Source organism: Hordeum vulgare, chromosome 3H (genome assembly GCF_904849725.1).
Source record: "Hordeum vulgare subsp. vulgare chromosome 3H, MorexV3_pseudomolecules_assembly, whole genome shotgun sequence".
NCBI classification, from domain to species: Eukaryota; Viridiplantae; Streptophyta; class Magnoliopsida; order Poales; family Poaceae; genus Hordeum; species Hordeum vulgare.
The window spans coordinates 583,464,339-583,490,320 of NC_058520.1; the positions used below are offsets into that span (position 1 = coordinate 583,464,339).

The 25,982-nt window shown below is 44.6% G+C and overlaps 1 protein-coding gene across 1 annotated transcript; it reads left to right on the top strand.

Moving 5' to 3' along the window:
• Nucleotides 1-23,137: 23,137 nt before the first annotated feature.
• LOC123440786 (laccase-19) lies at nucleotides 23,138-25,547 on the top strand. The gene is made up of 2 exons (XM_045117333.1): nucleotides 23,138-23,312; nucleotides 23,639-25,547. Exons 1-2 carry the CDS (start codon nucleotides 23,208-23,210, stop codon nucleotides 25,307-25,309), a joined length of 1,776 nt encoding a protein of 591 aa, XP_044973268.1. The 5' UTR covers nucleotides 23,138-23,207; the 3' UTR covers nucleotides 25,310-25,547.
• The last annotated feature ends 435 nt before the right edge of the window (nucleotides 25,548-25,982 follow it).

Consider the following 25,982-nt stretch of genomic DNA (forward strand, 5'->3'; position numbering starts at 1 on the left):
ACAATCCAGAATCTTCATTTTGCATAATAGAGTACAAGTTATATATAGACAATGAATTGAAATAACTAAACAAGTTATATGTAGACAACGAATTGAAAAAACTTATAGACAATAACACCACATAAGCGATTTGTCGAGGGCGTCGCCATTGTACATCTGGAAGAGTTCATCAAAGTCGATATGGATTTCTTCGGGGCGGCCGTAGTACTCCCGTGGGACACTCACCACGATCATCGTTCTCCCATTCTTTGATTCACTTAAGTACCATGTATGCAAGTAACGCATATTTGTTGGGAGATCATCTTTGCTGACCAAAGGCTCTCCCATGACAAACTGTGGCTTAGGGGCTACCACAGCCTTGGGTAACCTGTCGTCTTGGGAAGCCAGAACATATTCAACCGAGACACCCCATTCAGCCGCCCACTTCTTTGTTAATTCAAAAGCTTGCCCCTGCACCGGAGGAGGAACATTCTCGGTTAACACCTTGAGGGGTGGGTCGACTGTTTGGCCTGTTGTCCAAGCTGAGGAACGTCTGATTTTTTCTTGCATTTAGTTGAACTTGATTTGCTCCCACTTGCACTTGCACGTGATCTGCTCTTTTTCACTTCCTTCTGCAATGTGCGTGTATAGTCATCAGGCTTATGGTGTAAGTCATACTGTGATGGAAGGGTCGTGAAGTATTTTGCAAATGCTATTTGCTTCTCAGTGTATTCCAGGCGGGGCTCGGGTTCCTTCTTTTTCATCTGCGCATCATGATGTTCCTTTGCTATCCTGGCGTTTTTCTCGGGGGTACGATCATAAGGTCTGATAGGAAGATTAGCATGAGGTACCTTTGGGAGGGGCGACCGTTTGCGCTTTGGGGGGCTCCGTCGCTTAGAAATCGTCGGCGGAGTGTTCTTGGTGGCACACTTCCGCTTAGTATCCTGTGTGAGCGGCGGCGGAGACGGACGACCCAAGTCCGGCGACGGTGATCGAGATGGACTCGTGTTGTGCTGGCCGACGTCATGTGGAGGGCTTGGAGGTAATGGAGGTGTAGGTGACCTACGACGACTCAGAGGCGGTGTTGTCCTTGGGGCCGAGCCTGGAAGCTTGATGTAATTCTTGTCCCATAGGATGACTCCACCCGGTACTTCTCCGAGTGTCCTCTCATCTTCGGGTCGAGCTATGTCGAGCTCCATATCATGAAACCCCGCCATGATTTCATCCACCCCGACTTTAGCAAAGCCAGCTGGAATCTCACGGCCATGCCAGCGTGCATCAGGGCCAGAAGGTAAAGCTTGTCCGACGGCCACCTTCATGGATATGTTCTTGAATTTCTGATGGACTTCACATGATGTTGACTCCTTGATTCCATCCACGGGGTAGCCGGGACCGCCCTCTATCATTCTTCATGCATCGTCGGGCGGGGCCACAGATTCAGCCACGCTGCTTTTCCGCTTAGATGGGGCGCCGGTAATATCAAGTGCAGGATCTTCCTGGCGCGCTACTCCTCTAAGCTCATCAATCTGCTTCTGTTGCTCGTTAATCCTGGGAAGCAACTAGTTGAACTTGTCATTCTCCTCATCCTGCTGCCGCTTCTTTGCTCTCTCTCGGCTTCTGTAAGTGTCTTGGTCTCTGGCGAACCCAAGCCACCATGGGTAAGAAGGACCGAAGCCTCGCGTTCGTCCTCCATGTTCGTCATTGCCGAGGACCAGTGTGAGCAAATCTTTCTCTCTATCTGCAGTGAACTTTCTTTTTCCCTCCTTAATTTCTTTCACTATCCTTTTCCAATTCTCCCTGGGTATCCTAAGACGGTCACTGCAGATGAGGTCCCCTGTTTTTTCGTCGTACGACCCACCATGCGCAAGGAACCAATTTCTTGCTCTCAATTCCCACTCATCACGGAGTGGTTCAGGTACGATGCCTTTATCTAGCAGATCTTGCTCTTTCTTATCCCACTTTGGGATGGCAGTCTCATAGCCCCCTGGCCCCATCTTGTGGTGATATTTCTTCTTGTCGGCATTTATCTTGTTCTTTTCTGATAATGCCTGGGCATCTTCTGACTCCTTGTACTTTTGAAATGCCTTCCAGTGATTCGCCTGCTTGGCTAGATACCCCTCGAATACTGGCAATTTCTTTGTCTTCAGATAGTTTTTCCATAGCTTCTTCTTCCAGCTACGGAACAGTTCGGCCATCTTCTTTAGAGTCCACTGCTTGACTTTGGCCCTCAGTTTGTCTGCGGCGTCTTCATTCTCACATTCTGGCAGGTTGAAATGTGACATGAGATCATTCCAAAGATTATCTTTCTACCTTTCGGCGACATAGTCACTATCGGCTGCCCCTTTGCGCTTGTTCCACTCCCGAACGCTGATCGGGACGTGATCCCTAACGAGAACTCCGCATTGTTTTTTGAATGTGTCAGCAACATTCTTAGGAAGCTTGGGTTCGCCCATAGGCAATATCACCTCAAAGGTGTAATGCGTCCGTGCATCCAACTTTCTAGTCGGGCCTCGTTTCGTAGCTTTGCTCGATGTGGAGGCCTAAGAGGGAGAAACATTCGTCAAATGAATGTATATGTATACAATAGAGAGCTATCTCCAATATTTTTCACATATTACAAGTGATTGTCGAACTTCATATGTATACCTCGTCGGACTTTATTATTTCTTCACCGGCTTCTCCACCGGCTTCCCCATCAGTGGAGCTATCACCTTCTCCGTCATTGGACCTATCTCCTGCCCCATCGGCTTCATCTTCGTGTCGCTCGACCTCCATTCCATATCCGGAGGGGTTTAGATATGACGACGGAGATTCAGCTGGTTCAACGTTGGGGCCGTCTTTGATTATATCTTCGAGAAGTTCTTCCTCTTCGAGGTTCCTGATATGTGGATCCATAGTTCTGCAAAAAACGGATTCTCTTAACCTTTGTACCAAAAAAGAATTATTCTATCAGGAACTCCGTTCCAAAACAACTTTAGTCCCGGGTCGTGGCTCCACCCGGGACTCCTAGATTTCTGCATAGTATTCAAAGTAGGAGTACTTTTCCAATTTGAGCATTCAATAAGCAAAACCAAATCGTAAAATGAAGTAGTATTCAAATTAGCATGCATTCAATTATAAGCAAATACATCATCTCTTTCGTCCGTACATCGTCGAATATTATCACTAATACTCCTCGAATACTATCATACATATAGCATCACTGATACATCTAGAACCGTAGCGCCCGACGGGTATCGGCGCGGGCGGTGGACACCCAAAGAGAAGGAACCATCACAGGATCATAGCTCTAGTGAGATCCCCGAAGAACCTGCCAGGTATGCTCGAACCTGCCCTCCAACGCAACCATGTAGCGACGGACGTGCTCATCCTCCTCGCTGACACGGTGACGTACCACCTCCGCGGTGTCCGGAAGCCTCGGCACCCTCACTGGCCCATGCGACCGCCACCAAACGAGGATCGGGTCAACGATGGGCTGGCTCCTAACCAACCTACGCCCCCCGGAAGGTAGCACCTCCCAATACCAGCCGGGCGGAGCCCAGTCCCGGACAGGGCCCCTCTGATCAAGCAGGTGTCCTCCGCCGAGTCGACGACGAGGATGCGGGATAGGCATCGTAAAATGAACTAAAAAAATAAAATAGTTCTATTATTTTTCTTGCTAAAAATAAACTATTAACACTTAAGCATATACAATAGCAAAATTAAACTATTAACACTTAAGCATATACAATAGCAAAATTAAGCAATAATCTAAGAAACACTATTAACACTTAAGCATATACACTATACAATATTTATTCTTCTTGTAACCCTAAATTAATTTTTCCTCTTCTTCTATTTCTCCTCTTCTTCTACTTCTTCTTCTACTTCTACTTCTCCTCTTCTTCTACTACTTCTCCTCTTCTCTTCTTCTACTTCTCCTCTCCTCCTCTTCTAATTTTTTCTCTTCTTCTACTTCTCCTCTTCTTCTATTTTTCCTCTTCTTCTCCTCTCCTCCTCTTCTTATTCTCCTTTTTCTTCTTTTCTTCTCCTCCTCTTCTTATTTTCCTTTTTCCTAATTCTAAATATTACTAACCCTAATAATCTAGCACAAATCTAATAACAATAGGAATTAAATGACAAAAAAATCTTTTTCTTCCTTTCTTCCCTTTTTCTTCCTTTCTTCTCCTTTTTCTTCCTTTCTTCTCCTTTTTCTTCTTTTCTTCTCCTTTTTCTTCTTTTCTTCTACTGGCCGGAGTGCTGGGGAGGAGGACGACGGCGACGGCGAGGAGGACGGCAGGCGGCGGCGAGCAGGACAGCGGGCAGCCTGACGGCGTCGTCGAGTTCGTCGCTGTGCCGCGCCGGGCAGGAGAACGAGGAAGAAGGAGAGAAGGAAATGCGATTTGGGTTGGAAATTTTCTAACTCCCGCTTATATAGGTGGATCTTTAGTCCCGGTTCGGGGCTCGATCCGGGACTAAAGACCAGCTTTAGTCCCGGGTGGAGCCACGACCCGGGACTAAAGGCCCTTTTTCGGCAGACCAGAAGGCGGGAAGCAGGGGCCTTTAGTCCCGGCGCGGCGCTCCAACCGGGACTAAAGGGTGTCTTTAGTCCCGGGGCGTGGCTCCACCCGGGACTACAGCCCCTCCTCGGCTGCACGATAAATTTAGTCCCAGCTCGCCCAGCGAGGGGGATTAACACTTGTTTATAAGCCCCATCGCAACTTCTCCATCGAGCTCCTCTCTAAAGCAGGCTTACGGGCCTAAACTCACTGAAAATTGAAACTATATTCGAAATTATGGAGAAAATTCAACCTGAATTCAAAGTGAGTTCACTTTGAATTTAGATTGAATTTTCTCTATAAATTCTCATATAGTTTCAATTTTTTTCTATTTTCATAATTAATAATTTTGACTATCCAAACTATTATCTATTTTGTTATTTTCAATTAAAAATTCTTTTTGCATATTTGAGAATTTGACAAAACTATGATAATGAAAAGTGTTTGAAATTGAATAAATAAAGCAAAACTATTTTTTATTTTCAAAAGTAATTATTTTGACTATCCAAACTATTATCTATTTTGTTATTTTCAATTAAAAACTATGTTTATTAAAAATTCTTTTTGCATATTTGAGAATTTGACAAAACTATGATAATGAAAAGTGTTTGAAATTGAATAAATAATGCAAAACTATTTTCTATTTTCAAAAGTAATTATTTTGACTATCCAAACTACTATCTATTTTGTTATTTTCAATTAAAAACTATATTTATTAAAATTCTTTTTGCATATTTGAGAATTTGACAAAACTATGATAATGAAAAGTGTTTGAAATTGAATAAATAATGCAAAACTAGTTTCTATTTTCAAAAGTAATTATTTTGACTATTCAAATTATTATCTATTTTGTTATTTTCAATTAAAAACTATGTTTATTAAAATTCTTTTTGCATATTTGAGAATTTGACAAAACTATGATAATGAAAAGTGTTTGAAATTAAATAAATAATGGAAAACTATTTTCTATTTTCAAAAGTAATTATTTTGAATATCCAAACTATTAACTTATTTTTTTTGAGCTAGTTGACCCTGAAATTGAAAAGCACTACAAATGAACTTTGAAAATATTGAAATTTGGCATGCTATCATCATTTCACCCACATAGCATGTGTTAAAAAGTTGAGAGGGCTACGATAAAAACTGGATGCACTTCGTGTACAAAACGGACAATCTCTCTCGAAGTATCAGCGTTTCGAACGAGAACTCATCTCTTACAAAGGGATTTCATTTTTTTGAACTTATTTGAACTTCATACTTTTTGTGTGTTCAAAATGCACCATTCAAAGGCACATCACAAAATTTCAACAATTTCTGACTTCATTTGGTATTCTTCGTGCATTTACTTTTTTTTTGAGCTAGTTAACTCTGAAATTGAAAAGCACTACAAATGAACTCTGAAAATGTTAAAATTTGGCATGCTATCATCATTTCACCCACATAGCATGTGTTAAAAAGTTGAGAGGGCTACGACAAAAACTGGAAGCACTTCGTGTACAAAACGGACAATCTCTCTCGAAGTATCAGCGTTTCGAACGAGAACTCATCTCTTACAAAGGGATTTCATTTTTATGAACTTATTTGAACTCCATACTTTTTGTGTGTTCAAAATGCACCATTCAAAAACAAATCACAAAATTTCAACAATTTCTGACTTCATTTGGTATTCTTCGTGCATTTACTTATTTTTTTTGAGCTAGTTGACCCTGAAATTGAAAAGCACTACAAATGAACTCTGAAAATGTGGAAATTTGGCATGCTATCATCATTTCACTCACATAGCATGTGTTAAAAAGTTGAGAGGGCTACGACAAAAACTGGATGCATTTCGTGTGCAAAACGGACAATCTCTCTCGAAGTATTAGCGTTTCGAACGAGAACTCATCTCTTACAAAGGGATTCCATTTTTTTGAACTTATTTGAACTCCATACTTTTTGTGTGTTCAAAATGCATCATTCAAAGGCACATCACAAAATTTCAACAATTTCTGACTTCATTTGGTATTCTTCGTGCATTTACTTTTTTTTTGAGCTAGTTGACCCTGAAATTGAAAAGCACTACAAATGAACTCTGAAAATGTTGAAAGTTGGCATGCTATTATCATTTCACCCACATAGCATGTGTTAAAAAGTTAAGAGGGCTACGACAAAAACTGGATGCACTTCGTGTACAAAACGGACAATCTCTTTCGAAGTATCAGCGTTTCGAACGAGAACTCATCTCTTACAAAGGGATTTCATTTTTTTGAACTTATTTGAACTCCATACTTTTTGTGTGTTCAAAATGCACCATTCAAAGGCACATCACAAAATTTCAACAATTTCATATATGGTGGACACTAGCTCACCTATGGTATATGGTGGACATTCTTCTTCTCTCATATATGGTGGACACTAGCTCACCTGATTTTTCAACCGTCGATGATGGTCGCTACTCCTACTTCCCCTAGTGCATAACCAATATCTAGCACAAGGAGAAGAAGGAGAAACGACCCCCCCACAGCAACAGTCGACATTCTTCTTCTCTCATGTATGGTGGACACTCCCTCACCTGATTTTTCGACCGTCGATGATGGTCGCTACTCCTTCTTCCCCTAGTGCATAACAAATATCTAGCACAAAGAGAAGAAGGAGAAGCAACCCCCACAACAACAGTCGGCATTCTTCTTCTCTCATGTACGGTGGACACTCCCTCACCTGAATTTTTGACCGTCGATGATGGTCGCTATTCCTTCTTTCCCTAATGCATAACAAATATCTAGCACAAGGAGAAGAAGGAAAAGCGACCCCCACAACAAAAGTGGTTCCGCGGCACGCCACGTGGTTCCGCTGCACGCCACGTGGGACTAATGGTCTTTCATTTTTAAATGAATGTTTTAATCAAAAACAAATTTGTTACAAAAGGGATTTCATTTTTTGAACTTATTTGAACTCAAGACTTTTTATATATATATATATGTGGTCGAAATGCATGATACCATGATACCATAAAGTCAGATTGTACAAAGGGATTTCATTTTTTGAACTTATTTGAACTCCATATTTTTTTTGTGTTCAAAATGCACCATTCAAAGGCACATCACAAAATTTCAACAATTTCATATATGGTGGACACTAGCTCACCTATGGTATATGGTGGACATTCTTTTTCTCTCATATATGGTGGACACTAGCTCACCTGATTTTTCAACCGTCGATGATGGTCGCTACTCCTACTTCCCCTAGTGCATAACCAATATCTAGCACAAGGAGAAGAAGGAGAAACGACCCCCCACAGCAACAGTCGACATTCTTCTTCTCTCATGTATGGTGGACACTCCCTCACCTGATTTTTCGACCGTCGATGATGGTCGCTACTCCTTCTTCCCCTAGTGCATAACAAATATCTAGCACAAAGAGAAGAAGGAGAAGCAACCCCCACAACAACAGTCGGCATTCTTCTTCTCTCATGTATGGTGGACACTCCCTCACCTGATTTTTTGACCGTCGATGATGGTCGCTATTCCTTCTTTCCCTAATGCATAACAAATATCTAGCACAAGGAGAAGAAGGAAAAGCGACCCCCACAACAAAAGTGGTTCCGCGGCACGCCACGTGCTGCACGCCACGTGGTTCCACTGCACGCCACGTGGGACTAATGGTCTTTCATTTTTAAATGACTGTTTTAATCAAAAACAGATCAGTTACAAAAGGAATTTCATTTTTTGAACTTATTTGAACTGAAGACTTTTTGTATATATATGTGGTCGAAATGCATGATACCATGAAGTTAGAAAGGGCTAAACCATTCAAAAGTAGCAAATGAAGTTAGAAAAGGCTAAACCATTCAAATTTGGAAACTATAATGGCACAAACAGAAACTAGACATATATAAATTGGTCCAAGCAGTACATGATACTAGTCCAAACAGTACATAATAATAGCTATCATAGATATATATATTCGAGGTGACGCTGGCCATAGTTGACGACTCGAATCAGAATGTCCACCTTATTCGAGGTGACGCTGGCCATAGTTGATGACTCGAATCTTGCGGTACAACTCGTATGAAACGTATGCATCTTTTGCTGCATACTCAATGTTGATACGATCAAGTGGGGCCTTCTCCCAAAGTTTGTGCTGAGACTTTGGGAAATTGGTCTTCATATCACCATATTCCTCGTCGATCAAGGCAACTGTCATATGAGCCATCGAAGTCCTGACATGTCGAAGCCTGAATACCGTTTGGAGATCAATGAGGTAACCAATTGGTATCTCAATACCGAAGCTATGCCTCATCTTCAGCTTGTCGTTCGTTATGTCAACGGTAGCACAAGTGATGACGCTGCGAAGGAAGTCCATGAGTTCTGGACAATGCTTGTCACTACTGCAACAAAAACAAATTAAAATGGAACAAATGTTACATACTGCTGCAATAAGGAAAAATGTTTCACTACAACTAAAGAGAAAATTATCTTTAGGATTCAAATAGAACATATGCAATGGAACCTAGAGAGATCACTATAGCTATCCAATGGAACCTAGAGAGATCACTAGCTATATGCAATTTTCATGACTATGACATATCATATTGCTATCCAATGGAACCTAGAGAGATCACTAGCTATATGCAATTTTCATAACCTTGGATCAAACAACACCGCATAAAATTGTATCACTACAACTATGATTTCAATGGAACATATTGAACCAATCAGATTTTTCAGATTGTGGAACACTATTCCAATCAGATTGTGTTCCCTTCAACTAATCAAAATTGTTTCACTACAACTATTTGAAGCGAACCAACTATGATTCCATTGGAACATATTAAACACTAGTTGATTCTAATACGATTTTTCAGATTATGGAACGCTATTCCAATCAGATTGTGTTCCCCTTCAACTAATCAAAATTGTTTCACTACAACTATTTGAAGGGAACCAACTATGATTGAAACAAATAAACTTACAATGTCATTACCTTGGATCAAAGAAAGCCTCAAAACTTACCTCGCCCATTGGAAGATCAAGACATGGTGTGCGAAGCATAGTTGGATGACGGCAACACCGCGTTGATCGGCCGTGTACTCCAGGTCAAGCCCCAAGAACTTATCATGATCCATTGCGGCGTCAAGCCATCGTTCCTTCAACTGTTCAAGAAAATACGACATCTCCCTGCTCTCGTTCGTGTACACGACATCGAGCTTGGTCTTGCCATGTACGAGCACCTCTCCAAAGCGAGTTGGCATGGTGGAAGAAGAGAAGGGAAGAAGAGAAGGGAAGAAGAGAGGAGAAGAACAGAGCGAGAGCGAGAGAGAAGAAGAAACAGAGAAATGGCGACTCTGCTTCGGTTCGTGCTTTTCATCGCCCGAAACGAAGCGGGATGCAAACCGTTTGGGCCTTTAGTCCCGGGTTGAGCCACCAACCGGGACTAAAGAGGTATAACAACGGTTGCCACCACTACGGCAGGCCACGTGTTAGGCCTTTAGTCCCGGGTTGAGCCACCAACCGGGACTAAAGGGGGATACGAACGGTTGCCACCACCACTGCCCACCGCGTAGCCCTTTAGTCCCGGTTTGGGACACGAACTGGGACTAAAGGCTCCTTACGGGCCGGGACTAAAGCCTCGAGGGAGGCATTGAGAATTGGGGCGACGTGGCCGGGCCTTTAGTCCCGGCCTAGAGGCAGGCCGGAACTAAAGGGTCCCGGCCAAAGGCCCGTTTTCCACTAGTGAGATACATCTATGGATGATGGGCTGCCACTGAGGATATGCTTGTGCAACGAGGACGATGTGATTTCCAGCCTAGCGCATGTACTCGTACCACAGAAAATGGTGGTGACAACACAAGATTGACTTTGATTTGATGGTGCTTCTCGACTACATGGTCTCGAGCACAGGGGTGAAAATCCTGGGTCTAGCCCAAGTTAGCTACCTGGCAAGAGCCATATTTTTCTTTCATTACCTTGTTAAAGGCATTGCTGAGACTTGTTTTTCATGGTCAAAACCTATAATCTAACCTTTGGTAGTTGGTTCCCGTGTTGGTAGCACTTGAACGTCATTTCTTTCTGAATACGTTGTTGTGAAGAACCCTTCTCATTGTTCGTGTGGTGTGAAGAGATGGATGGTGCGGATAATAGTTGATATATTTTGCCTATCACTATTTTTTTATGTGTCTTGCTTATATATAATTTTGAGCTTGTATGACTTTACCTTTTTCTTACGTGTTTACTTTTGTGGTTGTTGGTGTTGGTTATGTATATCCTAACTATGTAGAGTCTGCAAAGGTTGGAATGTGTTTATTGTGTTTGTATCTCTTGCTTTTGAGTGAATAGAGCCCACCATTTTTTGAAAACTCTAGGAGTTTTTCTCTTATAAACGACGTCCTATATGTAAAAGATGAATGGTGTATATGCATTTAAATGTATTAAATATTTTTGGTCAATCTGTGGGATAAACGCCGGGTGACCGGACCTTGCATGCGAGTCATTTGATTATCTAAATTTTTACTAGGAGTGATAGGAAAAATAGTGTCGCTTCTTAGGGCGTCTTTAACATCGATGCTCAAACTACCCATAAATGTCTGTCCGTCCGTTTGGATGTGTTTTGTCATTCAATACAATCATTCATCGGACCGCAAACTGGTCAAGGCGCGTTTTTTCAAGTAAACCGAAGACAAACCAAGAAGGGGGAGGAGGTTTTACGAGCGTTTGGTCCACTGCCACAAATGCTCTTAAGAAAGTTGACGCACCAAAAACATTCCACCCGCGTCCATGCGTGTTCCGATTCATCGTCATCTACCTTCATTCATGTCGTTGTAGAATGGCCACTCTGCATTGATGTCGGCCCAGAGCGGACGCGGCCTCTCATTGACAACGGCATTGATGCGGCGCGTTGCACAATGCGCCGCCCGCGACACGTCTTCGATGTCCCTGCATGTTCAATGTCAGAGAAGAGTTTACTGGAAGGGGCGGATATCTAACGCACATGTTCAATACCATTGTCGAAGCGCACATGTACTTAAATGGGGAGCAACGGGCACTCTACGGGCCGCGTGTGCTCATTGTGGCACATGCAACGGTGGCACAGGCGGCCGCTGATGAGAACGTCGTTGTCGGTTGCGCGTCCTACACGTCGCCATCCAACTTTCAGAGGCGCATGTGGCAAATGGACAGTGAAGGACGACCGTGAACTTCCATCATATCGACCTCACGTCCACGGGTATCAGCGATGGGCACATCGGTGGACACCTCCAAGGATGAGTAGTGCATGGAAGGTGGCAAGACATTATGTCCCAAGTGAAGTACCGGTCCATCTACCATGTTCTGATCTTGCTCTTCGGGGGACATACCTTCACTTCATGAGTGTTAAACCCTGCAAATGCTCATGAAGACAACATATCAAGTACGGGGTCAACAAGCCAAAATACAAAGAAAGTGGAAGCCGAACGCCCTCATAGGATAGGCTTAGGTTCGCCGCATTCTTCTAAATGAAAAATGTTTGACTTGTAATGAATGTTTTTCTATTTATATAAAAAACAGCTGGGTTGCATAAGTTTCATCTGGTCTGTAGAAATGCGGTTTAAAATGTATGCGGGCAGCATTAGATGACCGGGCTCCGTATCTGTATTTACGGACTGAAGCCCTGTCTGCAGACGGATGCGTGAGTAAATTTACGGATTAATGTTGAAGAAGCCACCCAAAAGTACTCCACGTGCAAAATTATTCGTTTTTTGAACGCCAGATAGCTCCAACAGAGGCTGTAAAATTGTGCGCGCGCTAAAAGATTTTGGGCACACTCTGAAAAATGCTATCGCACGGACTATATTTGAGGCTTCGGCTCACGCGCGCTGCAAACTCTGGGTCGTTCCAGGTGGGGCTGCTGGATTGGGCGCCGCGGGCGCGTCTGTCGGAGATGCTCTGGTCCCGCGCATTAAAAATGCTACAGTGATGCGCTAAAAATTCTATTGGATATGAATTTTTCGTGCCGCTGTTGGAGATGTTCTTAAACTTGGTTTTGTCATGTTGAATTTGCGGAACAGCGGACACGAAACCTATCTTTTTTTGTAGAAACAGCGGACATGAAATCTATCTCAGATTCCCGTTGGCCCCGTTGAATTTTGAACTAATGACTTTCACCACCGATCTTTTAAGTTATACATTTTTCTTTTTCTTTCAAGAAACAATTATTTGACGCGTTAACCGCCACTTTGAGAGCATGTCAATGATCCAGTTGTATATATCGCCAAGTCGATCGAGAAATCCAGGAGCACTGTCTGAATGTTTCCTTTCCATTGCACATATCTTATCTTCGAAGGTGCTGTCCTTTGTAATGCAAGACCCCGTGGTCGTGTCGACTGTTATGATTAATAAATAATATTTGACCAGGTTAATTGTCAAAATTAACCAGCAAGCAGGACCGTATAAACGTGATGGTCTGGACTTTTGGACATAGTGCATCATAAGTCAAGGGCTCCCTCCATGAAACATCCTGCGCCGTGCGGTATCTGTTACCCAAGGAAGCATCGTAGTCAGACTGTGACCGATGCTGGGTTGGTACTTGGTAAAGATTGGTGGTCACAGTTTTTGCATAGTAGTACTCGTAGTATTGTAGTTTGAAATGGATTTATTTCGGTTTTCTTACAAGGAAAAGCGATACGTTCTGTAGCCAAAGTCGTGAGGCTAACTTTCATGGACGTCTAAACACGTTGAGACAATAAAGACCCAACTAGGTTACTTAGGACTTCTTTAACGTTGACTCTAAAATCATCCGTAATTGGTCGTATGATTCGGACTTGTTTTCTCATCCAGTGCGGGCTTGCATCGGTCCACCAACCCGCTTCGAACGCACATTTTCTCACAAACTGAAAACAATGTATGGTTGGCGGGGTGGGGTGCGGGGATTCGAATCGGTTTCCTCGCCCGCGTCTCACTAACCTGACCCATCAAAACCCCCTCCTGCGCCCGCGAGCTTTCCCGCTCGACGCTGGTCAACACAACTTCAGAGCGTCAACGGCGCATTGATGCCGGCCCAAAGCGGATGTGACCGCTCACCGGAGCCGACATTGAAGCGGCGCGTCGGTTGAAAGCATCGTCGTGCCGCTTCTTGGTGCACCCCACGCCTGTCCACATTCAAACAACAACAGTTCATCCACCTCCCTCCATTAACCATATGTAATTGGTGAGGAACCTACTTCGGTGCCACACGTCCATCCGTCTGCCACCCAGCGTTAAAGACCTCACCACCTGCCATGTCCTCTAGCCACTATTTAACCCCAGGCCAGCAACATAGCCACATCCGTTCACCCTCCTCCGCTCTCTATATTATATCCGCACCACACCCATCATGGCCTTCTTGAGCTCAAAAGCTTTGTGGGACGACACATCGTCGGAACAAATGGAGGAGATCGCTGTCATTGCGGCCGGTTGGCATGGCACCAGAAGGAAGAGCCCATCGAAGGCCGGTGCCGCAGACACATCTATGGAGGATGCGGCCGAGCCGGCACCATGGTTCGCGTTACCAATGTCGACATCACCATGGAAGATGCACGTGCGCACTACATGGACATGGTACTAGAGGCACGAGAGGGTGCGTTCGGCGGGCACACGAGACCATGCCTGCAACCTCTGCCTCCTCCATGAGCACCAGAATGTGGCGAAGTTGCTCCCTGTCGATCGGCACGTGCACAACATTGGAAGTGGACGTGCTCGAGTAGCAGGCTACGTTGGAGTCCTACCACTCCGCCCGCGACATCCACCTCGACCGTTCACGTTACCGCCATCGTCGGGTGAAGTTAGAAGCCGCCTACAAGGAGTTCGACGAGGCGGCGAATGAGGTGTTCGGCAAGACCGAGGATGAAGACAAGGCGACCAGCTCGACCACTACCCACCGCCACGACCACGAAGCCGACACATCTGTGGGCACCCCTCACAACGATGAAGAGTAGCACATGAGAGATCGTCAGCTCTTGTATCCTATGAAGGGCACCGGTCCTCCCCTCTCGTTCAATCCAAGCTTGGTGGACTCAACATCGTTGGGCGATTAGCCGCTTGGTGGCGACGTAGAGGCGGATAGCTTCACTTCAGATGGTTCATGCCTACGGAGGAGGCGAGTAGCTTCAGTTCCTAGGGCCCATGGCTGCACAAGAACATAGCTTCATTCTTGGGGCTAATGGCCGACCGGATATGGGGAACAGGAGCAAGCAGTCATTTGAGTCTAGGTTTGAAGTCCGGTCTAGTTGAAATAAGTTAAAATGCAACCAATTTGCTCCATTTTTTACAAAAACATCCGGTTTTTTGTAAAAAATCATCCAAAAATGATAAATATCCTCCAGTACGTTCAAATATGCATCAAATTTATACATTTTGTTCAAATTCTTCCAAAATGTAACCGGACACACGCGCCCAGTTTTGGGTGCTCGCCTTTCGCATCCGTGTCCGTGGACTAAGCCCCTTCTCGGGAGACAAATGCGGTGTCTCATTTGAGGGGTGGCATTAGAGATGTCCATAGAGCATCTCCAAGAGGCACCCAAAAACTACTCCAGGCGCTAAAAAGTTTGCTTTTTGAGTGTCGGATACACAAAACAACGCTCTATGAAAAGCTCTAAAACAGAGCGCGCACAAAAAAGACAGCGCCCGTGCTGCAAGTTTTGAATGCGCTGCCTTCCAGACTGCATTGTTAGGACCCCGATTACGCGCGCTGGCAACTACAAGTGGGGCTGTCGGATTAGACGCCATGTTTTTATACATTTGTTAGAGCATCTCTAACAGCTGCCCTAAATAGGGCAGCCTCTTTTCAATTATAGGGCAGGCAAAATCGAGATATAGGACATCAAAACAGCAGCCGTTTTACCAGCAGCCCAAGATAGGGAAGCACCCGCCCCAGCAGCTGCCCTATATAGGGCACGGATGCAAAACGGGTGTGGCCAAAATATGACATTTTTGAATGAAAACAAGCACAACATCATCACAAACATCTAAAAATAAACTGAAAATAGTGTCATAGTCAACATAAACACAAATCTACATAATTATAGCATAGTTCAACCCATACGGTAGCTCAAAACAAAGGACATCATAGTTCACATCACATAGAAAACATGAAACTCCATGCGAGTAGACATAATGGCATCCAATGATTTTTGAATGTCATCATCGCCGGCCTTTTCCCCCTTCATTTTCTCTTTCGCCGCCTTTCTTCCATCGGGCCTCTTCGTCTTTGCAACGGAGTTGGGGGTTGGGCTTCTTTGCTCATCATCGTCTTCATCATCACTTGAGACATCACCATCAACATCCACAAGATCACCCAATGAACTCTTCAACTTATTCTTTCCATTGGGAATCTCGTAGATGTCACGGTTCTTCCACTTCTCATCATTCTCTAGCTCCTTCCAACAATGATGCAAAGTGAATGTCCTCCCCTTCTTTCCATCCTTCTTTGCCCCTTTCTTCAAACGGCCTTTGAAAATGTTTTGTGCCATGGCATTCTACACACAAAAAGAAACAAGACACACAACAAAGATAAGACACACAACAATCATAAGACAAACTTGAAACAAGACACACAACAAAGATAAGACTCACCCCTATCGGTCTCATTTGTGCCACTAGGATTTAACCTTTGCACATTTGCCAAACATGCCGACCACTTTTCGCAATCGGTTTGAATTGTCCCCCACCGATGACGAAGATAAGCGGCGGTTCTATCATTCCCATGTGGGTTGCGAGCATCAAAGAACTCCTTCACCCTTGACCAATATTGGTTGCGATGTTGCTCGGTGCCCTTGACCGGATCACGGCCGATCTTCTTCCATCCCGCAACGATGACAAGATCTTCGGCGTTGCTAAAATTGCCCGACCTTCCCTTCGGAACTACGTCCACGAAGCCCTCATCCTCGGCATCAAGTTCCTCCTCCGTTTCTTGCGATGGTATCTCCGTGGATCCAACATACTCGGAATTTGCAAAGTTCATGTTTTGCAAATAAGTTTCATCGTCCATACTACATAGATAAGTGGATAAGAAACTATTTAGATACAACACATGATCAATTGACAAAACAAAACGAAGAAGAAGAAAAATCACCTTTGCGACATATCATCGAACATGTTGGGGTCGGCCTGTTGCCCGGCCTACTGCTCCGGCTGCTCCTCCACCACTTCCTCGGCCTGCGGCGGCGACGACGGTTGAATGTCTTCCGGGAGGGGAGTGGAGGTTTCCCGCGGCCTGCAGTGGCCTTCTTCTTCGCCGTCCCGGCGCTCACCTTGCCGGCTGCCGGCCTCTTCGTTGTCTGCCTCCCCGCGCCCGTGCCGGCCTTCCTCCCTCGTTTCGACGGCGCCGGCGGCTTCACGGTCAGTATCTGGCTAGGATCTGTGGTGGCGGTGGCACGAATCCAGGCCTCGACGGTGGCGGCATCACGGCGGCACGAATCCAGGCCTCGACGGTGGCGGCATCGCGGCGGAGGTGGTGGCTGCGGGGCCGGCGGAGAGCGGCGATTGGCCGTCTGACGGACCGGGGATCGTCGGGGGGAGGTGCGGATTGGCCTCCCATGGCGGTACGGTGGTCGCCGGCGCGCGGCAGCGGCGGGAATTCAGCGAGGCGGGCGGGGATGGAGCGGGCAACGGAACGTTCCGGGTGACGGTTGGGCTGCACGCGCGTGGGGAATGGAATTTGGGGCAGCCACGCAGATGTTGCAAATATACAACAGTTGGGCCAAATTTAGGGCAGTGCTGTAAATTTTTTAGAACAGTTGATGAAGATAGGGCAGCTGTTGGAACACGTTTTTGGCTATATTGTACCCTATATGACAGTTTTTATGCAACACTACCCTATTTAGGGCAGCTGTTAGAGATGCTCTTAGAAAACAAAGTCTTATCACACAACACTATAACTATTGAGGCGCTGTAAAAAAATTAGATGGCCTCCCTACCGTTCGTCTGAGTTGGAGATGTTTTTAGTACTCCTCCCTCTCTAAAGTAATTCCCATAAATTTCGTCTCAAGTCAAATTAATTATTAAAATAAAAATTATAATTATTAAATACACAATTAACTTAAAGAATACATAATTAAATATAATTTTCTATTTGCTCTTATCATTGTTGGTAGTTTATTCTATCATTTGTGAAAAATTATTGGATTTAACTATGCAGCGGCGCCGCATGCTGGTGCTCCCATGCAACGGCTCGCATGCACATGCATCACGTATAGATTCTTTCCAATGCTTAAAATTTAAAAGGTTTTATCTTCAAAACCGTTAATTCAATCGATGATCTCTTTTCACCGTTGGCTTTGTCGCGACAAGATCTTTGAAACTAGATCCAATTTCGACATATTTTGACAAACTTTTTTTTCTTCCGTAATTGCCACATTGTTTCACTCACTTGCTATATTATTAACCACTTACTTGCTCAATAAAAATAACTTAATTGCCATATTTCTTGATGTCGTTTCGTACAAAGATTGTTGATGCTTATAAATGCAGTCCCCAAAATGTTTTGATGTGCTTGTCATTTTTATTCTACTAAGTTGTCATGTGGTCTCATAAAGCTTGTAGGTGCTTATAAAATCACAGTTCCACATATATTTTTTGTGCTTGTCATTTTAATCCTACCTCGTTATCATATTGTCCCATACAACTTGTCAGTCATTGTAAAAAAATTAGTTGTCACGGTGTTTGCTGTATTTATCTTTTGAATTATATCCTCAATTGTTATGTTGTGTGGTAACAAAAGGACATTTGATTGTTCTGAAACGTAGTTGTGGTAGTGTTTTGTTGTGTCAGTCCGTTAAATTCTACTCAAATGACATGCTTTTATATCATGTATAATGAAATCTGTTACAAGGCTTTTGTACGATTCAACATTAAAAAGTGACAATCAAGTTATTTTTTTGAGGCAAGTAAGTGGTTAATAATATGGCAAGTGGGTTCAAAAAATGTGGCAAGTTTGAATGAAAAAAAAAGTTGACGAAACATATCGATATGGGATCTAGTTTCGAAGAACTCGTCGCGAGAAAGCCAATGGTGAAAACGGATCATTGATTGAATTAACGGTTTTGGAGATAAAACTTTTTGAATTTCAAACATAAAAAAAAATCGCACGTTGTCCTCCCGCCGCACGGCAAAGCAGCCATGCGCACGCTATCAATTAGATTTTTCCAAAATTATTTTGATAGGGAGGGAGTACAAATTGGACCAAACTTTGCACTATTTGACTTGAGATAAACTTTTTGACACGGTATAGTACGTGATTTGTTCTTGTGAACGCCCTTTGATCCCGCGTTAACTCAGTTTCAATGCCCTTTCTCTTCACGCCGGCTTGGAAGTCTCGTCAGCTAAGCTCTAGCTTAATTACATAGCCACGATTGACTTGTTATTCTCTCTGGATTCTCAAGTCGTGCTAAACTAATCAACCCCTCAAGGCGAAAGGTTAGGTGACCTTTTACCGGTGCAGCAAAAAGTAGCATACGTGCCAATGATGCTAATCTGTAATCCCCCTTCACATCATGGTCTTTCCATCAAGCCTCGCCTCTACTCCATCCATTCTTAAATAGAAGTTTTTATAGTTTTTACTGAGGGATTAAATACAGATGTATATAGACATGTTTTAAATTATAGATACATTTATTTTATTCTGTATGTAGTTCTGTAGTGAGTAAGTTTAACGGTCAACTTGTCATAGAGATAATGCCTATACGTGCATCATGACACCATGAATCATAGCTATAATTATACGCTATTATTTCAATTATACAATAATTTGTTTACCCACCGTTGCTATGCTTATGAAAGAGATGTCTCTAGTGAACTTATGTTCCCCGGATCCATTATCCGTTATTTGTAGAAACCTACAATTGTTCTCTGTTTTTATTTATTTTATTTTATTTGCATATCTATCACTATCAGATTTAATCCTTGCACTTGGAGGAAACAAGTGGATTGAAACCCTCATGCCTTTGTTGGTTGCAAGCATTTACTTTGTGTGTGGAGTGGTGGAGCCACCTCCCGGCTACCAAGGGCAGCTGCCCGAGCTCTGTCATGGATCCCCATATGAAAAGTAGCAGTAAATGGAGATCAAGTGATCATTTTTTAGGGGCAAACAACCAACATTCAGGAGTGTTATGTACTTTGCCCCGGCTCTCCGGCCGAGCAAGTCATCATTTTTTAGGGGCAAACAACCATCATCCAGGAGTGTCATGTACTTTGCCCCGACTCTCCGGTCGAGCTGGCTCCGCCACTGTGTGTGTACAGGTACCGTTCGAATTGCTTGTGTGCAGTCTTCTTCTCGTTTAATAAATATTGGTTAATAATTGAGGGAAATACTACATGTTACTATACTACATTATCCTTCCTCTTTGGAGACTTCCAACACTATCACAAGTAGCACAGTACCTTCCTAGAGGTGTTGTTGTTGAATAACCTTTCTCGTTGTCCTTGTGATAGACGAAAAAGGGTTTTTCTTTGCTTTGTATTACAAAGCAACCAACCGGAACATCCGACGATAGGTGTTGGAACAGAACCAACACAGACACACCCCAAAAAATAGAAAAAAATGAAAAAGAAATTAATGCCGACACCGGCGAATCGACAGAAAACGCAAAAGGCTCGCGACAGTTGCGTCCTTGTGATATAAATAGATGGTTGGTACAGATGTAGTCGTTGATATGGTTTGGCGGTAGTTGTTTTGATAGTTTTAGTTCTCCTTTTCTTTCCTAGATACATCTTTGGTATCTTATGGTTTTACTATTTGCCGATGTGTTTATTTACGTGTGTTATATATATAGAGTCCGTAGAAGTTGGGTGTATGTTGATTATGTTTGTATCTTCTATTTTTAACTGAATAAGATCCATCGTTTGTTGAACAAGCTAGGAGTTTTCATCTCATAAACAAGTCGATATTCTGTCAGATAGACGCCGTGTGTAGAACAAGCAAGCCATGAGTGGTGTGTTTTGAATGGATTAAATAAATTGCGTCATCCGTCAGATAGATAGATGCCGTGTGTAGCCCGGGCCTTGCATGCGAATCACTTATCTGAAATATTGAGGTAGAGACAATGATCGGGAAAAGTAATGTGGCTTCTTAGCCTTAATTTTATCCCGTTGAATTTACGCAACAGCGGACGCGAAGTCTATCTTAAATTTCCCGTTGGTACCGTTGAATTTTCAACTAACGACTTTCACTACCGATCGTATTAGCTACACCCATCGTCTTGACCATTGTTTGAGTTATTCGCCGGTACTTTGAGAGCATGTCCATGGTCCAGTTGTATCACGAAGTCTATCAAGGAATATGTTTCTTTTCCTTTCCACATATCTTATCTACAAACGATGGTGCCCTTTGTAATGTAAGATCGCCGATCGCTATGATTAATTAATAGATTTTGACCAGGTAAAATGTCAAAATTAACCAGCAAGCAGGAAAAGTTCCGCCGTATAAACATGAGAATGAGAAGAGTTCGTTTCCTCAAAACCAAAGTTCAGCTGCAAACAGCAAATTCGCATTTTTGCCCACTGAAAACAAATAGTATAGAGACTGTGGTGATGGTTTGGACTTTTTTTAGTAGCGGGTGATGGTTTGGACTTGTACACATAGCGCATCATAAGTCAAGGCTTCCGGAGTAATAAAATACTAGTATGCCTTGCCTGCAGGCTGCAGCGTGGAACATCCACCGCCGTGCACTATCTGTTAGCCGAATGAAGCATCATATCGTAGTCAGACTCTGACCGATGCTGGGTTGGTAGAGGTTGGTGGACACAGTCTTTGTTGGTAGAGGTAGCTAGGTGGACACAGTCTTTGTTGGTAGTGATACTGTAGTTTAAATTTATTTCGATTTGATTAAGGAGAATACCATTAGTTCACACCTTGCGTAACCTAGGTCTTGCAGCTAACAGCTACGGGCGACCGATTCCCGTGCTGATGCCCCTTCATGGACGCCTAACTATAGGTTACTTAAAAATATATATACTCCCTCCCTCTCTAGAAGAACTTCCTAAAAAATTGTCCCAAGTGAAACGATGCAATGTTTGATCAAATTTATAGAAAAATTTATTAGCAACTATAATAAAATATATCATTGAATACATAATTAATCAAAAAATACATAATAAAAAATATTTTTGTACAGTTCTGGTAAACCACATATATGAGATAAATATCACACATCTAAGTTCTCTCACTCCTCTCCTCCACCTCGTCGTCACCAGAGACGTGCACCGCCTAAGCCCGGGCACCGTCGGTGATGGGGACGGCGGGGTCTAGGTTGCAGCCCCACGGTCTGGAGGGACCGACGGTGCGAGATCGCCCTTCGGTCTTCGCCTTTCTCGGCGGTACGGTGCTGCTCCGGCGGCTTTGTGGGGAGGGCAGATCAGGAGGAGATGTGTCCATGGTTGACTGGTCGGCGGCGCCTCCGGTCAGATCTGATATTATGTTGATGGATCAGCGAAAGCATCGGTTTTAGACATGAGGAGTGAGAGCACTCCATATTATCCAGTTTTATAGGTGTGAGAGGTGGATTCCGGTGGCTTGATGTATGTTCCTGTTAGAACAATGTTGAATAATAAATAAAGATGGTTGTATGCATCGATTGATGCAGAGGTCGGGGATTTTAACCTCATTTTCCAAAAAAATCTAAGACCTATATCATTAATCTTGCACGAAGATTTGTATTGGTGTTTTCTTTTCATGTTTGATTCAATCATTTAGATATGTAAGAACTATGTTACATTTAGATGGGCCCTAGACACACTTATTTATATACTAGATACTGTAGCTGTTGGTAGTTTTTTTTTAACAAGTTTGATCAAACTTTGCACTATTTGACCTGAGATAGAAGTTATACAGGGAAAGTGATGTTCTACACGCGAGCTCAAATGAGCTTGGATGAACAGTAAATTCAGAAAATATTTGAAAAATGTTTAGAAAAGACTGATTTTTTTTACAGAAAATTTTGAGAAATGTTTTAATAGCTTGCAAAATTTTAATTTAAAATCATATTTTTTAAAGTGGTGGCAAAAAACAAGTGCTCCAAAATGCTTTTGAAAGTAGCATTTTTAGAGTTTTGATTTTATTTTTTTATCACAACTTTCAAAAATGTGATTTCATGATGAAATTTTACGAGCACTTAAAACATTTGTCAAACTTTGTTAAAAGAAAATTAGGTTTTTTAAAAACTTTTTAAAAATATTATGTCGAATTTACTGTTCACCTGACCTCATTTGAGCTCGGATGCAAAGATAGAACGGGATTTGATGTCGTGAACGTCTTTTGAACCCGCGATAACTCAGTGCGCACTGCACTTTCTCACGCCGGCTCGTCGCCTAGGCTCTAGCTAGCTTAGTTACATAGCCGCGATTGACTTGTCATTCTCTGGATTATCAAGTACTTGTAGTAAACTAACTAACTAACTGCTCATGGCGAAATGTTAGGTGGCCACTTCAATGATGCTAATCTGTAACCTCCCTTCACATCACGGTCTTCCTATGAAGCCTCTCCTCTAGCTGGTGCCACGATCCATGATATCAACATGGTATTTCATGTCGCTTGGTTTGATTAGCCTGGTCAAGTCAACGATTGCAAACGGCCGTAGGATTCCGGCGCCTTGTCCCTCGAGTGTATAAATAGGCCACAACACAGGCTTAGCAAACCACCCTTCCATTGAGCAGCGAGTTAACTACCCATCGAGAGTGGCATAGCACTGCGTTTGCAGAGCAAGAAAGCATGGAGAAGCTCTCCATGGCGGCAGCCCTGTTCTGCGCCTTGGTCCTTGCGGCTCTGGCAGCGGCGGCCGGCGGCGAGGCGGCCGTCGTGGAACACACCTTTGTGGTGAGTATACAATACCTATCTATCTATCTATCTATCTATTTCATCAAGGCATGTTCTTGATCGACAACTTCTCGGTAGGTTTACTATCGATTTATCCAAGTCGTGACGATAGTAAACTTGCTTGTGTGGTTTTTTTTTTACCAACTGTCACTAGCTATCAAGTTTCTTGATTAGTTAACTGTTGACTAATCACTTACGTATACTGTATTTGACTACCGTATATATATCTATAGCCTGTTGATTATTTTATATAGGAGTGGTTAAGTGTTGAGTAATCAGTTGGCGTATGTTTGACTAATATATATATATGCATTAATGGTTTTCAGGTGCACGAGATGAACCAGACGCACCTGTGCAACACGACCAAGATTTACGTGGTGAACGGGCAGCTCCCTGGCCCGACCATCGACGTGACCGACGGCGACACGGTTGTGGTCCACGTCGTCAACCGTCTCCCTCATGGTCTCACCATCCACTGGCACGGCGTCCGGCAAATCATGAGCTGCTGGTCCGATGGCGCCGGCTTCGTCACCGAATGCCCCATCCCTCCCGGCGGCGAGCACGTCTACCGCTTCAACGTCACCGGCCAGGTCGGCACGCTGTGGTGGCACGCCCACGTCACCTGCCTCCGCGCCACCGTTGCCGGCGCCTTCATCATCCGCCCCAAGGCCGGCAAGTACCCGTTCCCGACGCCCGCCAAGGACGTGCCCATCATCATCGGCGAGTGGTGGGAGCTCGACCTCGTCGAGCTCGACCGGAGGATGCATGACGGCAACTTCGACGACAACCCGCTGTCGGCCACCATCAACGGTAAGCTCGGCGACCTCAGCAACTGCTCCGGCAAGCCGGAGGAGAGCTTCGTCCTGGACGTGGTGCGCGGGGAGACATACCTGCTGCGGATCGTCAACACGGCGCTCTTCTCCGAGTACTACTTCAAGGTCGCAGGCCACACGTTCACGGTGGTGGGCGCCGACGGCTACTACCTGACGCCGTACAAGACGGACATGGTGTCCGTCGCCCCAGGGGAGGCCATCGACGTGCTCATGGCAGCTGACGCCCCGCCGGCGCACTACCACATGGTGGCGCTCGCAAACCAGCCGCCGGAGCCCGACCCGCAGATCCCGGGGTTCGTGTCCCGCGGCCTCGTCCGCTACGCCGGATCCTCCCGGAACAAGACCAACAACGGGCTGCCGGTGCCGACGCCGCTCATGCCCAGCCAGCATAACACCATGCCGTCCTACTACTTCCACAGCAACCTCACCGGCCTCGCCCACCCGGACCGCCACCGCGTCCCCATGCACGTCGACGAGCGCCTCTTCTTCGCGCTCGGCCTCGGCTCCATCTGCCGCGGCACCAACAAGACGTGCGAGCGTGGGCGGAGCCCCGAGACCATCGTGGTGGCCACCATGAACAACGTCTCCTTCCGCCACCCCACCAACGCGTCGCTCCTCGAGAGGTACTACGACGGCCGGACAAGTGGGCTCTACACGGAGGACCTCCCCGACCATCCGCCGCACCCGTACAACTACACCGACCGCGCGCTCATCCCGCCGGGGCCGATGGAGAAGGCGCTGGAGCCGACGTTCAAGGCCACCAAGCTAAGGAGGTTCAGGTACAACACCTCGGTGGAGATCATCTTCCAGAGCACGGCGCTGCTGCAGAGCGACTCCAACCCCATGCACCTCCATGGCTACGACTTCTTCGTCCTCGCCACGGGGCTCGGCAACTACAACCCAAAGACGGACCCAGACAAGTTCAACTACCACAACCCGCAGCTGAGGAACACGGTGCAGGTGCCTAGGACTGGATGGGCCGCTGTGCGCTTCGTCACCGACAACCCCGGGATGTGGTACCTACACTGCCACTTTGAGTTCCACATCATCATGGGCATGGCAACGGCGTTCATCGTGGAGAACGGCCCGACGCCCGAGACCAGCCTGCCTCCGCCGCCGCCAGAGTTCAAGAGGTGTGGCTCCAATGGCCTCACTAAGCCATAGAGCTATATAATCAACCTGGGTAAGTACGTGCCTGCGGAAGTTGGGACCTGGATTTATTTGTTATTAGGGCAAAATAAGAACAAATGAAGATGCACGCAAGGATTTGCATGGATACTTCATTGTTCATTGTATAGAGGATGATTCTTACTGTAAAAGTTGATATTATTTTTAAATTTTATTTTCCTATTGTAATGTGTGAATTGTAAGTTGGTCCGTAAGATTCAATATTAAATGGAATTATACGAACTGGCTGATATCATAAACAATATCATACTTTTAGAGGATTCGGTGTCGGAAATAAGTGTGTCAAACCTCCCCAGATCCTTTAATCTAAGAGTGTGGCTAGGTTTCAGTCGAATGAGATTTAACCAAGTCTCAATATATAGTATATAAGAAGAAGAAAAAAATGCACGAGGAATAAGCTCGCTCGACGGTGGCCGATGCATCACAGAGGGCGCGTGGGGCGTGTCGGAGTGCCTACGTGGGGAGGGACACGAGGGAAGAAGATAAGGCGGGCAAAAAAAAGGAAAAAAGAAAAAGGAACCTACGATTAGGTGAGATCTAATGTCGCTGATGGATCCGACAGAAACCTTTCGGCCGACGCTCCGGCTGGAAACGTTTACCAAATGTGTATCTCCAGAAATCTGGTTTATGCCGGCTGGTTGCATGCTTC